This window comes from Natator depressus, chromosome 1 (genome assembly GCF_965152275.1).
Source record: "Natator depressus isolate rNatDep1 chromosome 1, rNatDep2.hap1, whole genome shotgun sequence".
Lineage (NCBI taxonomy): Eukaryota > Metazoa > Chordata > Testudines > Cheloniidae > Natator > Natator depressus.
Window position 1 is genome coordinate 332,595,480 of NC_134234.1, and position 12,603 is coordinate 332,608,082.

The following is a 12,603-nucleotide window of genomic DNA, read 5'->3' on the forward strand; positions in this document are numbered from 1 at the left end:
CTGCCCCAACCCATTAGGGGCTGCTATTTTCCCTCCACTGCCCCCTATTGCCCCAGGGTTTGAGGCGGGCCTAGAAGCTCCAGCCCATCAGGCACCCCGTCGGGGGTCCGCACCCTGCTTGCCCGTTTTAGTGGGCCACGGGGCCGCACCAAGGGCCCCGCCGGGGAACAATTGGGAAACCGTAACCCCATCCCCCCATGAGCTGCGAGGAGCACTGCGGAAGTTTTTAGAAGATGTCCGTGGCTCCCGCAACAAGGTACAGCTTGCTCTCCAGCAATGGGGGGACTTTTCTCAAATCCTCCGGGCCACAAGGGCCCTCATGGGGGAAGGTAAAGGGACGGGGAAGCAGGGTGCTGCGGCCTACTGGCGGGTCCGCGTCTTCTGTGAACAATTACTCACCTACGGGATGGGTCAAGGATTGTTGCGCGGCCCGCTGGGGGATGCGAGCGTCCCTGCCAGTGAGGATCCCCCCCGGCCCTCCCCATGATACCTCTCACCATCGCAACGTTGAACACCCGGGGTTGTAGGATGGCTCTCCACAGGTCCCAGGTGCTCTCCTTCCTTCGGGAGGGAGGGTACTCTGTGGTTTTCCTGCAGGAGACCCATACGGATCTGACCGCTGAAGACAGTTGGCGGCTGGAGTGGGGGGACAGGGTCTACTTTAGCCATTCCACGGTTCGACAGGCTGGAGTGGCGACCCTGTTCTCCCCCGACCTATGGCCCGAGGTGCTAGGGGTCGCCGAGGCCGTGCCGGGTCGCCTGCTGGATCTCTGGGTCCGTATGGAGGGGCTCATGGTTAACCTCGTTAACGTCTATGCCCCGACATCAGGCCCGGAGCGACTGCAATTCTATCAACAGGCGTCCGCCTTCCTCGGCACCTTAGATTCTCACGAGTGCCTGGTCCTGGGAGGGGATTTTAATATCACCCTTGAGGAGCGGGGCCGCTCGGGCACCGAGCAGAACCCGGCCGCCACGAACACCCTTCGGGAGATAGTCGAACATCCCTCCCTAGTGGACATCTGGCATGACCACCACCCGGATGACACTTCCACGTTCACCTTTGTCCGGGTGGAGGCCCATCGGTCGTGCCACTCCCGCTTGGACTGCATTTATTTATCACACTTTTATTTATCACACATCTCTCACGAGCCCACTCCTCCAGCATTCAGCTGGCCCCATTTTCTGACCATCACCTACCCACCGCGACAGCCTCCCTCTGTGTGGAGAGGCTGGGGCCAGGCTATTGGCATTTTAACAACAGCTTGTTGGAGGATGAGGGCTTCTTGACGTCCTTCCAGGAATTCTGGCTGGCCTGGCGAGAGCAGCAGCGTGCCTTTCCCTCGGCGCGGCGATGGTGGAACCTGGGGAAGGTGCGCACGCCCGGCTTTTCTGCCGCGACTACACCCGGGGCACCAGCCGACGGAGAAATGCGGTGATAGAGCAGTTGGAACAGGAGGTCTTAGAGCTGGCGAGGCATCTGGCCGCCAGCCCCGAGGACCCGCTCCTCTGCGGAGCGTGCTGGGAGAAGCGGGAGGAGCTCCGGGCCCTCAAGGGCCATCTGGCCCAGGGCGCCTTTGTTCGATCCCGCATCCGCCTCCTTCAGGAGATGGATCGCGGCTCCTGCTTCTTCTATGCCCTGGAGAAAACAAGGGGGGCCAAGAAACACGTCACCTGCCTCCTGGGAGAAGACGGCACCCCCCTCACGGAACCGGTGGAGATGTGTGGGAGGGCCCGAGCCTTCTACGCAAGTCTTTTCTCCCCGGATCCGACCGACCCTAGCGCTTGCAGAGTGCTCTGGGAGGAGCTCCCTACGGTCAGCATGAGAGACCGAAACCGGCTAGAGTTGCCTCTAACTCTGGCCGAGTTCTCGGAAGCCCTCCGTCGTATGCCCACTAATAAGTCTCCAGGCATGGACGGGCTGACTGTGGAATTCTACCGCGTGTTTTGGGACGTCCTCGGCCCAGACCTAGTCACCGTCTGGGCCAAGTCTCTGCAGAGCGGGGTCCTCCCTCTTTCGTGCAGGCGAGCTGTGCTCGCCTTATTGCCGAAGAAGGGGGACCTCCACGATTTACGAAATTGGCGTCCCGTCTCGCTCCTCAGAACGGACTACAAAATCATAGCGAAAGCAATTCGCTGCGGCTAGGGTTTGTGCTGGAGGACATGATCCACCCAGACCAGACCTACACCGTCCCGGACCGCAGTATCTTTGATAACCTATTTCTGGTTCGGGACCTTTTGGAACTCGGGTGTAGAGACGGTCTGTCGTTCGCCCTCCTGTCCCTAGATCAGGAGAAGGCATTTGATAGGGTGGACCACGGGTACCTCCTGAGCACTCTGCAGGCATTTGGCTTCAGACCCCAGTTTGTGGGTTTTCTTCGGGTGCTGTATGCTTCCGCAGAGTGTCTGGTTAAGCTCAACTGGACCCTGACCGAACCGGTCAGCTTAGGGCAAGAAGTGCAGCAGGGGTGCCCCCTCTCGGGCCAGCTGTACGGTCTGGCGATCGAGCCCTTCCCCTGTCTCCTCCACAGGAGGTTGACAGGGTTGGTGCTGCGGGACCCGGAGCTGAGGCTGGTCCTGTCGGCGTACGCCGATGATGTGCTCCTCGTGGTCCAGGACCCAGGCGACTTGGCGCGGGTGGAGGCTTGCCAGGCCATCTATTCGGCAGCCTCCTCTGCCCGGGTCAACTGAGTCAAGAGCTCTGGCTTGGTGGTAGGAGACTGGCGGCAGGCAAGCTCCCTCCCACCCGCGCTTCAGACCATCCGGTGGAGCGTGGGTCCGCTGCTCTACCTCAGCATCCCTCTCCGCTGGAGAACTGGGAAAATTTAGAGGGCGGGGTGACAGAGCGGCTCCAGAAATGGACGGGACTACTCCGATGTCTCTCCCTCCGAGGGAGAGCGCTGGTGCTTAATCAACTAGTCCTGTCCATGCTCTGGTACCGGCTCTACACCCTGGTCCCGGCGCCGGGTTTCCTGACCAACCTCCGGACATCGATTCTGGGATTCTTTTGGTCAGGAATGCACTGGGCCCCTGTAGGGGTTCTTCATCTACCCCTGAAGGAAGGAGGACAGGGCCTAAAGTGTCTGCACACTCAGGTCAGCATCTTCTGCCTCCAGGCCCTGCAGAGGCTCCTCTGTGGTGCAGGCAGTTCGGCATGGAGCATATTGGCGCACGCCATCCTGCGCCGTATCTGAGGGCTCCAATATGACCAGCAGCTCTTTTATCTCCATCCGGGAGTTCTTCCGCGAGACCTCTCCGGGCTGCCGGTCTTCTATCAGGACCTCCTCCGGACTTGGAAACTGTTTTTAATGACCAGGTCTGTGGCGGCCACCGAGGGGGCAGATGTCTTCGCAGAGCCCCTGCTACACAACCCCCAGCTCCGTGTGCAGGTGGCGGAGTCCCGCTCGGTGCGCCAGAGCTTGATCCTGGCAGAAGTCACGAGAGTCGGAGACCTCCTGGACTATGACCGGGGAGACTGGCTGGATCCCCTGACGCTCACTCGGCGCATGGGGCTCTCCAGACCTCGCACCCCTCAGCGCATACTTCAGGAGGTGAAGGCCGCTTTGCCGCCCGCTGCTCAAGCTTACCTCGACCGGGTCCTGCTCGAGGGCACACCCCGCCCACCCTCTACCCCAGGCCCGCCAAACCTTTTAATTGGCCCCTGCCCCCTAGACCCAATCGACCCCCTCGCCCCTTTACTGCGAGCCGGCTGCATGAACTGCAGCCGGTATGCTTCCAAACCACGCCAAGGAAACATCTATACACGCTCGTGATCCACACCCTTCACGCCCTCACCCTTGTGTCCCGCCCCGACACAAAGTGGCAAGACCTTCTGCCACCTTTGGAGGGTGAGCAGCCCCGGTGGGCCAGCCTATATTCTACCTTGGTTCCGAGGCCAGTCGGGGACATCAGTTGGTGGCTCCTTCACGGAGCTGTGAGCATGGGCACGTACTTGGCGCGGCTCACTCCCGTCCCTTTTGCGGTGTGAGGGAAACCCTGGCGCACGTATATTTGGAGTGCGCCAGGCTGCAGCCCCTGTTCCGGCTCCTCACAAATCTTCTATTACATTTTTGGTTGCATTTTTCCCCTCACCTTTTTATTTATGCACTCCCCATCCGTGGCCTCACAAAGTCGTGGGATCTCCTAGTTAACCTCCTCCTGGCCCTGGCTAAAACGGCCATCTATAAACCAGAGAGAGGAGATTGGCCGATGGAGTTTCCTGTGACTGTGGGGCCGTTTTCTGATCCTCGGTCTGTTCACGTATCCGGGCGGAGTTCCTCTGGGCGGCGTCCACCGACTCCCTTGATGCTTTTGAGGAGCGGTGGGCGGTGTCCGAGGTTCTCTGCTTGGTGTCCCCGTCCGGTTCCCTTTGTTTGACCCTTTGATTGGGGGAGAGAGTAAGGGACCCCAGCCCCAGCCATTGCTGCTGCGGACACCACCACCTTAATGGGGTCCTTTCACACGTGGGTGCACGTGCCCCCCCCCCCGATTGTCCACCCCACAGCCTGCCCCTCTTGTTGGGTGCTTTCAAAGGAGGGAATTGTTGGTGACACTGGGCGTGGCGCCAGGTAACTCGAGGGGGTGGCAGACCTTGAGAGTCGATGAAGCCCCCTCACTCTGGGCCACCAGGTAACTCGGAAGGGTGGAAGACCATGAGAGTCGAGGAAGCCCCCCGCCCTGGGCCCAGGCAAGCTTGAACATTTCCCTCCCCTGAAGCTAATGAGGAAACAATTGTGATTGGTTGCTGTGTTACACATTGCATATGCTGTTGTTTTTGCTTTGTAAGTGTGTTATGCAAATAAAAACACCTTTTTTGCTTCAAAAAAAAAAAAACCACTCTCCTGCTGCCCTCTGGCCACGTTGTATCACCCTACCCATTTCTGGACTTTGAAGAGGTGAATCATTGACCTCCATGGATCCTCTTTCATTGCTATAGTCTACAGCAGTGATTTTCTATATTTGATACCGAGGAAGGATAGTGCAGTGGACTTCACTAGGAGTTAAGTGCCTAACCTTCTTAGGTGCCTTGTAAATCCAACTGGGTGCTGATCTGTATCTTTAGGTGCCTAAATACTTTTTTAAATCTGGCCCTCTGTGTCTGCCTTTCCCATCTGTAAAATGCAAATAGTTTTGTGAAGAATAATTAGCACTGAGAGACCCTGTGGTGCAATGGCCTGGGATTCAAGAGACCTGGGCTCTATTCCTAGTTCTGTTGATGACTTGGTGTGTGATCTTGGACAAGTCACTGCATCTCTCTTTCTTCTTGTGTGTTTAGACTGTAAGTTCTTCAGGGCAGGGATGCTTTCTCACCACAAGTGAAATCCTATCCCCACTGAAATCAATAGCAAAATTCCTATAGTTGAAATCAGGGCTCATTGACTTCATTGGGGCCAGCATTTCATCTTATGTGTTTGTGCAGTGCCTAACTTAGTGAGGCCTTGCTCTCATTTGGTGGGTACTGTAATATAAATAGGTTTCAGAGTAGCAGCCGTGTTAGTCGGTATCCGCTAAGGTGCCACAAGTACTCCTGTTCTTTTTGTAATATAAATAATGAATTTTCTATAACACTGTACGTGTACATGGCACTTCACAATGTGTAGAACGTGACGAAGAACAGTACTCCAGCCTAGGAAAGCTTGTTACATAAAGGCACAAATGGATGAATTAGAGGTGAAAACAATAGAGGCAGGTACGATCCAGACACAAGCGAGCAGCATGTGGTAATTGGAGCTAGGAGGCTCCATGGAACAGCTGTGTTTTTCAGGAGCTCTTTGAAGGAGGAAAAAGAAGAGTTTGGCAGGCATTATTCAGAGGCTATTCCAAGCGAATGGGGTGGCAAATAAAATGTCTGAGACTTTGTACGGCTGGGTTTAGCCATGAGTGAAATATTACTGGCATTGTACAAACTCTTAGCAATAAGGATTTTTAATGGAAATCCTGACAGACTTTTAATTATGGCGTCACACCAGGGGCACTGTAATAAAAGATGAAGTTCTTATCTTTTTGGTCATTTGTGCTTTTGTTCCGTGCTACCAGCTTTCACCCTGACAGATTGAACTTTATGTGTTAAATATTTAGACGGAAATGTTGCCAAGATGATATCACCTCTTTTCTCCACACATTTTATGTGGGTTTCTCAAATATCGTACAATATAGCCTAAGGCAAATAGCATGCATTACAGTTCTTGTGTGTGTGTGTGTGTTTTAACACCTCAGCCCTCATTACAGTGAGTAGCAAGCAGTCTCTTGTTGCTAATATAAACTAAGTAAGTACCTCTTTTCTTCTCTTGTCAGGGGACATTTAAACTGGCTTCAGCTGGACCGTAGAGTGCTAGAACATGACTTCCCCAAAAAGTCAGGACCGGTTGTTTTGTACTTCTGTGTCAGGTAAGTGTGTGATTGCCAGCAGGCCCCATGGCACACAATTAAAATGTCACATTTCCTAGAAGTCAACAAAGTGGGCCTTTCTGTTCTTGTTTTGCTTTTCATAAGGCTCCGCAAAGATGCACGTAAAAATAACAATAATCGTTTACTGAGGCGCTTTTTGATCTGGGTGTCATTCTTCTTTTGTTCACACCAGTGTCAATTAGGAGTAACCCCACTGTAGTCAGTGGAGTTACACAGAGGGAAATCCCCAGTGTGAGGGGAAATCAGGCCCTATATCTTTTGTAAGTTAAGGGCAAGTCAGTCTACACTACAAAATTAAGTCGACCTAAGTTACGCCACCATACAGCCACTGCAGTAATTAAATCGGTTTTATACGTCCACACTGCACTCCTTGTGTCGGAGGTGCACATCCTCACCAGGAGCATTTGCACCGATTTACCTGCGTGGGGCGTCGTGGGATGGTTTCTGAAAGGCAGCAGCAGTCGATGTAAGCAATGCAGTGTCTACACTGACACTGCATCAACCTAACTCCATCAACTTACGCGCTACGCCTCTCGCTAAGGTGGTGGTGGAGTTATTAAGTTGGTGTAGTGGGCAAGTTACATCAGTGGAAGCTACATTTTAGCGTAGACGCTTACAGAGTTAGGTCAGCATAAGCTGCCTTACATTGACCTAATTCTGTAGCTCAGACCAGGCCTAAAGCTTTCTCTGAGTGTTAATTGAGCACAAATGGAAGGTGCTGGATTGGCATCTCTGCAAAGTGAAATCCTCTTGTTATCCATAGATCAGGTACAACACAAACGTTAGCTTCTCCTGCAGTGGCCTAACAACAGGGCTCAGGCCTGAGTTAGAATGACCAGTGCATTCCTGTTCAGATTGTTGACAGGAGCATCAATTAGTGCCAATTGTCTTGGTGGGTTGTTTTTGTTGTTTGTTTTTCTTAATTTGGACACTTTTGTATTGAAAACTATATCGAGACCACCAGCTTGTCACACCTGAGCCACTAAACAGTCACAACTCTTGGTCCTTATCCACCCTGGCTGGATTTGAACCAGCCACCTGGAGGAAAAATACCCATTTCCACTTCACTGAGCTATCCATTTGCTCTGTCTAATGGCACTAACTCTGTCAGTAACCAAGTTCATCCCTGATATAACTCCACTGAAGGCTCCCTATAACAGATATTCAATGGCACATCTTTGGTGGTAAATTCTCGGCATACTTTGGCAGCAGATGGGCCAATGAATGTATATAATATTCCAAATACCAAGCATCCCTCCTGCCAACAGACCAGGGGAGGCACTCAGCTGCCGCAGTAATGAGCGGGGTATAAGAACCTATATAGAGTTAGGGAGCTCTTAAATTCCACCAGCTTGAAAGACTGTACTGGTTCTGGAGAGATTTCCCCATTCTGGGGGATTCTGTGAGAATCGGTAGAGTTTTTCAAACCATTAGAACAGTTGAAGTGCGCCTGCTGTACAGAACTTTTCTGTCTCTGAGGAAGATATTTTTCCACTTACTTTTATAATGGATCACTCATGATTATAACTAGTATGTGAAATGATAATGTGCTGTGTTCGATGGACTTTCCATTTCAGTATTGCATTAAATCCATCATCCCACTCAAAAATAAAAAATCATTCCACCATGCCCAGGAAAAATGTAACTCCTCCCCGTAAGTTGTCTTTTCAGTGCACTCACTGCCATTCGTGAAACTTGGATTACAGGGAAAGAGGAGAGAAGGCAGACTTTGTTCTGTATCTTTGATGTCTGATGTTGTAGGTTCAATGTTAGAAGTGTGCTAGGTCCGATAAAGGCTACGACTGCCAGTGGTTCAGGGAGCTCTGATGTCTTTTATGTTTGTAGGTTACTTTACATGTGGCAGCTTTGGCTGTTTAGAACTAGAGATGGGCCCAGATCCATAAACCCCAAGTATGAGCAGAGCCACCTCTGTTTAGAACTAAATCAGTCAGTTAGGCAGTTTCTATAAAGGTGCTCAGCGTAAATGCACAAATGAATTCCTGTAGAAAATCTAATAAAAATACATATGATAGTTAGTAATAATGGTCCAACTACAACTTTCAAGAGTATTACTGTAGGCCCAAATTCAGAAGTTCTTACTTGGCAAAAATCCCACTGAAGAAATTGGGAATTTTGCCTCAGCAAACACTGAATAAGGACTTCAGGATTTTGGACCCATGGTGTATTGGACCCATTACTACAAATAAATAATAATAAGCACCATAGAACTACTGTAGCATTAATTTTGTTGTGAGGGTTAGTTTAAAAAACAACTAGATAAATTCAAGGAGGATAGGTCCATCAATGGCTATTAGCCAAGATGGGCAGGGATGGTGTCCCTAGCCTCTGTTTGCCAGAAGCTGGGACTGGGTGGCAGGGGATGGATCACTTGGTGATTGCCTGTTCTCTTCTTTCCCTCTGGGGTATCTGGCATTGGCCGCTGTCAGAAGACAGGATACTGGGCTAGATGGACCTTTGATCTGACCCAGAATAGCCGTTCTGATGTTAAAAAAACACAAGTGTTACCCTATAGATCTTGTGAAAACCCTCATTTGATGTCATAGGGCAGCATCTTGTAACCAAGAGACCATTCCACTGTGGGTGAGGAAAGAAACGTCCTTAGAGCTGTGGATCAGTCCAGTAGTTCAGCATTAAATGAAGGACCCCAGGTATTTCTGTGACCACTGGCGAAAAGTCCGTGTTCAGAAGCCAGAGATGTACACTGAGCAGTGGGCTCCACTGTCCCCTGTGGTAATAATGAGTACATTGTGCTATAACATGAAAGGTAGTGGAGACAAGAGACAGCAATGGATTACTTCACCTTCAGTTTACTCTCTAGCTGCATCCCATCGGTGCATCAGAGGTCTATGGCAAGATGTAAAGGCTCTCTAGCACGCAAAGGTTATCCCATGGCTGATCTCGGCCAAAAGAAAAGGGTAGCTGCTGCAAAGGAAGCAATAGACAGAAGGGTTTGTCCTCTCCCCTGCCAGCCGGTGGAAGCTGGAAAGGCCCCAGGCATTGGTTACCCAGTAATTTGGGTTGGTTTGTTCTGGTTTTGAGCCCTGAAGAAAGGGGTTTGGAGAGTCCTGTAGCTGGGGACTTTATTTTTCCATCCCCATCTAATGAATGCATGTTGGTTTACCTGGCCCTCTACTGCTAGTAGCTAAAGGAGATCCTTCCTTAATCAAGTGGTTAGGATCTGTGTTCTATCCCCTCTGTCACTGACACGTCCCAGTTGGCCATGGGATGCCGTACAGAGACAACCATGACGTTTCTCCTAGGTCAGTGATTCTCAAACTTTTGTACTGGTGACCCCTTTCACATAGCAAGCCTCTGAGTGCGACTCTCCCTCCTTATAAATTAAAAACACTTTTTAATATATTTAACACCGTTATAAATGCTGGAGGCAAAGCGGGGTTTGGGGTGGAGATTTCAGCTCGTGACCCCCCCCCCATGTAATAACCTCGTGACTCCCTGAAGGGTCCCAACCCCCAGGTTGAGAGCCCCTGCCCTAGGTGTCTGCAGCTTTGTTCTTCTTTAGTGTATACGGCACATCACCTACTGTGGTGTTAGTGACGCCGTCACTGAAGAAGGTTGAATGTGCTTGCAAATATGTCTCTTGTATTATCGCTGCTGTATACTTACAATGGACAGAGCCTGGCTTAACATGCGGACCCTAATCCGGGATATCAACGTGACTAATTCAGTGCACCAGATCTTCATTTTACAGAGAATTCTGTTTACTGGTATTTAAGGATCATGTGTTTATTCCTCTGATATTTTAAATGTGTCATTTGCCCAGAATATGAAACCAGTAAAGACCTGGATAAAGAGCGGTTAAATAGTAATTTGCAGGAAGGTGAAACTAAGATAGAACTCTTGTATTTCATGTGAAAATCGTCGGGTTTTTTTATCCTTAAAATGCCTGTAGCAGTTCTGATGGGTCAAGTGCCCACCTGAGACACGTCACTGTCTAAATTGCTCCAAATTTAGATTTGAAAAAGAAAAGTTTTGGGCGAAGAGGAAAAGATACCCTGCAGGCTGAGAGTATGAAAACAGTAACGTCTTTGTCAGGGAGAATTTCTCTACCTTTTAGTTAATCTGAACTCTCTGGAATAATGCCACAGCCCCCCACCCTCACTACACAGCACAGCATTTCTCAGGAAAACCTGCCTTGTGTTCTTGCACTTTCATCTGATTACATTACCAATAATCTACTCTGATGTGCCTCCCTATGGAAATCAGTGGGGCGGCACAGGAGTTAGTCGTGGTAGTATTTGTTCCCAAGGGCCCAATTTTGTCCTCAGACCCACTTAGGCGATTCCCACTGACGTCAGTGTCTCTCTCTGTCTTAGGTTTTTATACAGTACTTCTTGGTAAGGTTTCGAATGGGAGGTGCCCTGAGTGGGCAGAACTGGTTGGTCAGATGTGAACTGCCCCATGATATTATGTTATGGTGCTGTGTGTTAATATGCATTGTAAGCCCACATGCTTTTTTTGCAAACAGGTAAAACCCTTTCCCAGTCCCAAAGAGCTTACAATGCAAATAAGGCAGAGAAACCGAGATTTAGGACAAAGATCCAGGGAGTGTATGGAGAGGACGGATAAAGAGAGAGAGGCAGGAGGGACTGGTTGCAGAGGTAGATTTTTAGGGAGGTATTTGAGAGCCATAGGTGGGCAGATGAGGACAGAGAAACTGTACCGCACACAGAGAGCAGCATGTCAGAAGCCATGAAGCTAAGATTAGGAAAGAGAGACCGCAACATCAGATGGGTGAGGTCATTAAGAGGCAAGACACAGTGAATCAGCGGAGGGATTTGAAAAGTGTAGGGGGTGATGTTATCTATGCAAAGGGAAAGGAAGATGTAGCAGCACTGTGGTCTCTCTTCGAGATGCAGGAGGAAGAGTTCAGACCTGGGGTCCCCGGGGATGAGTAGGTCACTGTATTCTGGGTGAGAGAGGACCAGGGCCCAGATAAGTGGACCATTAGAAAATGAATTTTGCCTTGATTTGCAATCCCCAGCCTGAAACAATGGTCCGGATGTCATGGGAGGTTAGTAATTCCTATTCAGGGAATAGGTGAGCAGGGAATAGATAGTGTGTGAATGGTTTATCTTTTGGAGATTCATTTTCCCTTTTATTAATTGACAGGAAGAAACAGTCAGTAGAACTCATTCCTTTCTCTAGTGCAATGTCCCTTTGGGGAGGATCTCCGTCCCAGGGGTCCCTCCACTCGTCGCGCTGCAGCTATTAATCCTTCTCTGCAGAAGCAGCTATGCTAAATCAGAATATTCATCCTGTGGCTGGGGGAGGACCTGGGGTGCTGTGAAGGAATCGGTAACAGTCCAGCCCCATGGAAGCCAATAGCTTGTATCTATGGCAGAGCTTTGGTCCCCCAAAGGAATGTCCATTTCAGATTAAGCCTACAATGTAGGTTGATTGTTACCAGCTGGGTTAATTCATCATGGGACGGGAGGTCAGAAACCCTAAACATAGCAAGTGAGGGTTGCACTCCTGGGCAACCAGGGCTACTGTAGAACAAAATGGCTTCAAGTGTACTGTAAGATGCCTCAATGAAATCAATAGCACAAGGTTCAGATGTGCTGCTGTCTGTAATTTAGCTTTACCTTGTATTCTGTCCACACTGGAGATTTGCCCTGACTCCAGCCATTGGTGGCTCAGTGTAGCTGTCCCGGTGTGACCCCTACTGAACACAGGACAGACCACTACAAGCTGCTGTTTACACTTGTGCTGCTTTCAAGCACAGCTTAGCTCCACCAGTACTAATAGTGGCTTTGCCAGTCAACACTGGGGGCTTGCATGGGTGGCTGGCCATGAATGTCTGGCACCAGGGTAAATGTCCAGACCAGACAAGGCCTTCAGCTGCTTTAGTTTTTCAATCTTTGCCAAATCCAGTGTTTAAAACAATATTCCACCATTAGAAAAGGGCTGATATCAAAAAAATCAAAACCATCGGGGCATGGCTGTCACTGTGGAAGGGTGAGAATGAACTGCTAATGAATGCAATGTCCATGGGGCTAGATAGACCTTTCCTCTTGTTGCCGAAATGCCCCATCGCTCCCAGTGCCGGCTAGAGGATAAATATGGGACATTGTTCCCTGGAGCTCTGAGTCCTCAACCTTGCTTGAGTCACTTACGCAGCGATCACAACGCATCATTGTTATTTGTGTCATTCAC

General features: G+C 50.3%; 1 protein-coding gene across 13 annotated transcripts in view; it reads left to right on the plus strand.

Annotated features, from left to right (window-relative positions):
- Positions 1-12,603, plus strand: part of FRMD4A (FERM domain containing 4A) — a 552,335-nt gene that overhangs the window by 424,031 nt on the left and 115,701 nt on the right. For all 13 annotated transcript variants that reach the window (XM_074942603.1, XM_074942600.1, XM_074942608.1 and 10 more), the window contains one exon: positions 6,292-6,384. In XM_074942603.1, coding sequence (XP_074798704.1) covers positions 6,292-6,384 — 93 coding nt within the window. The remainder of the gene's footprint in view (positions 1-6,291; positions 6,385-12,603) is intronic.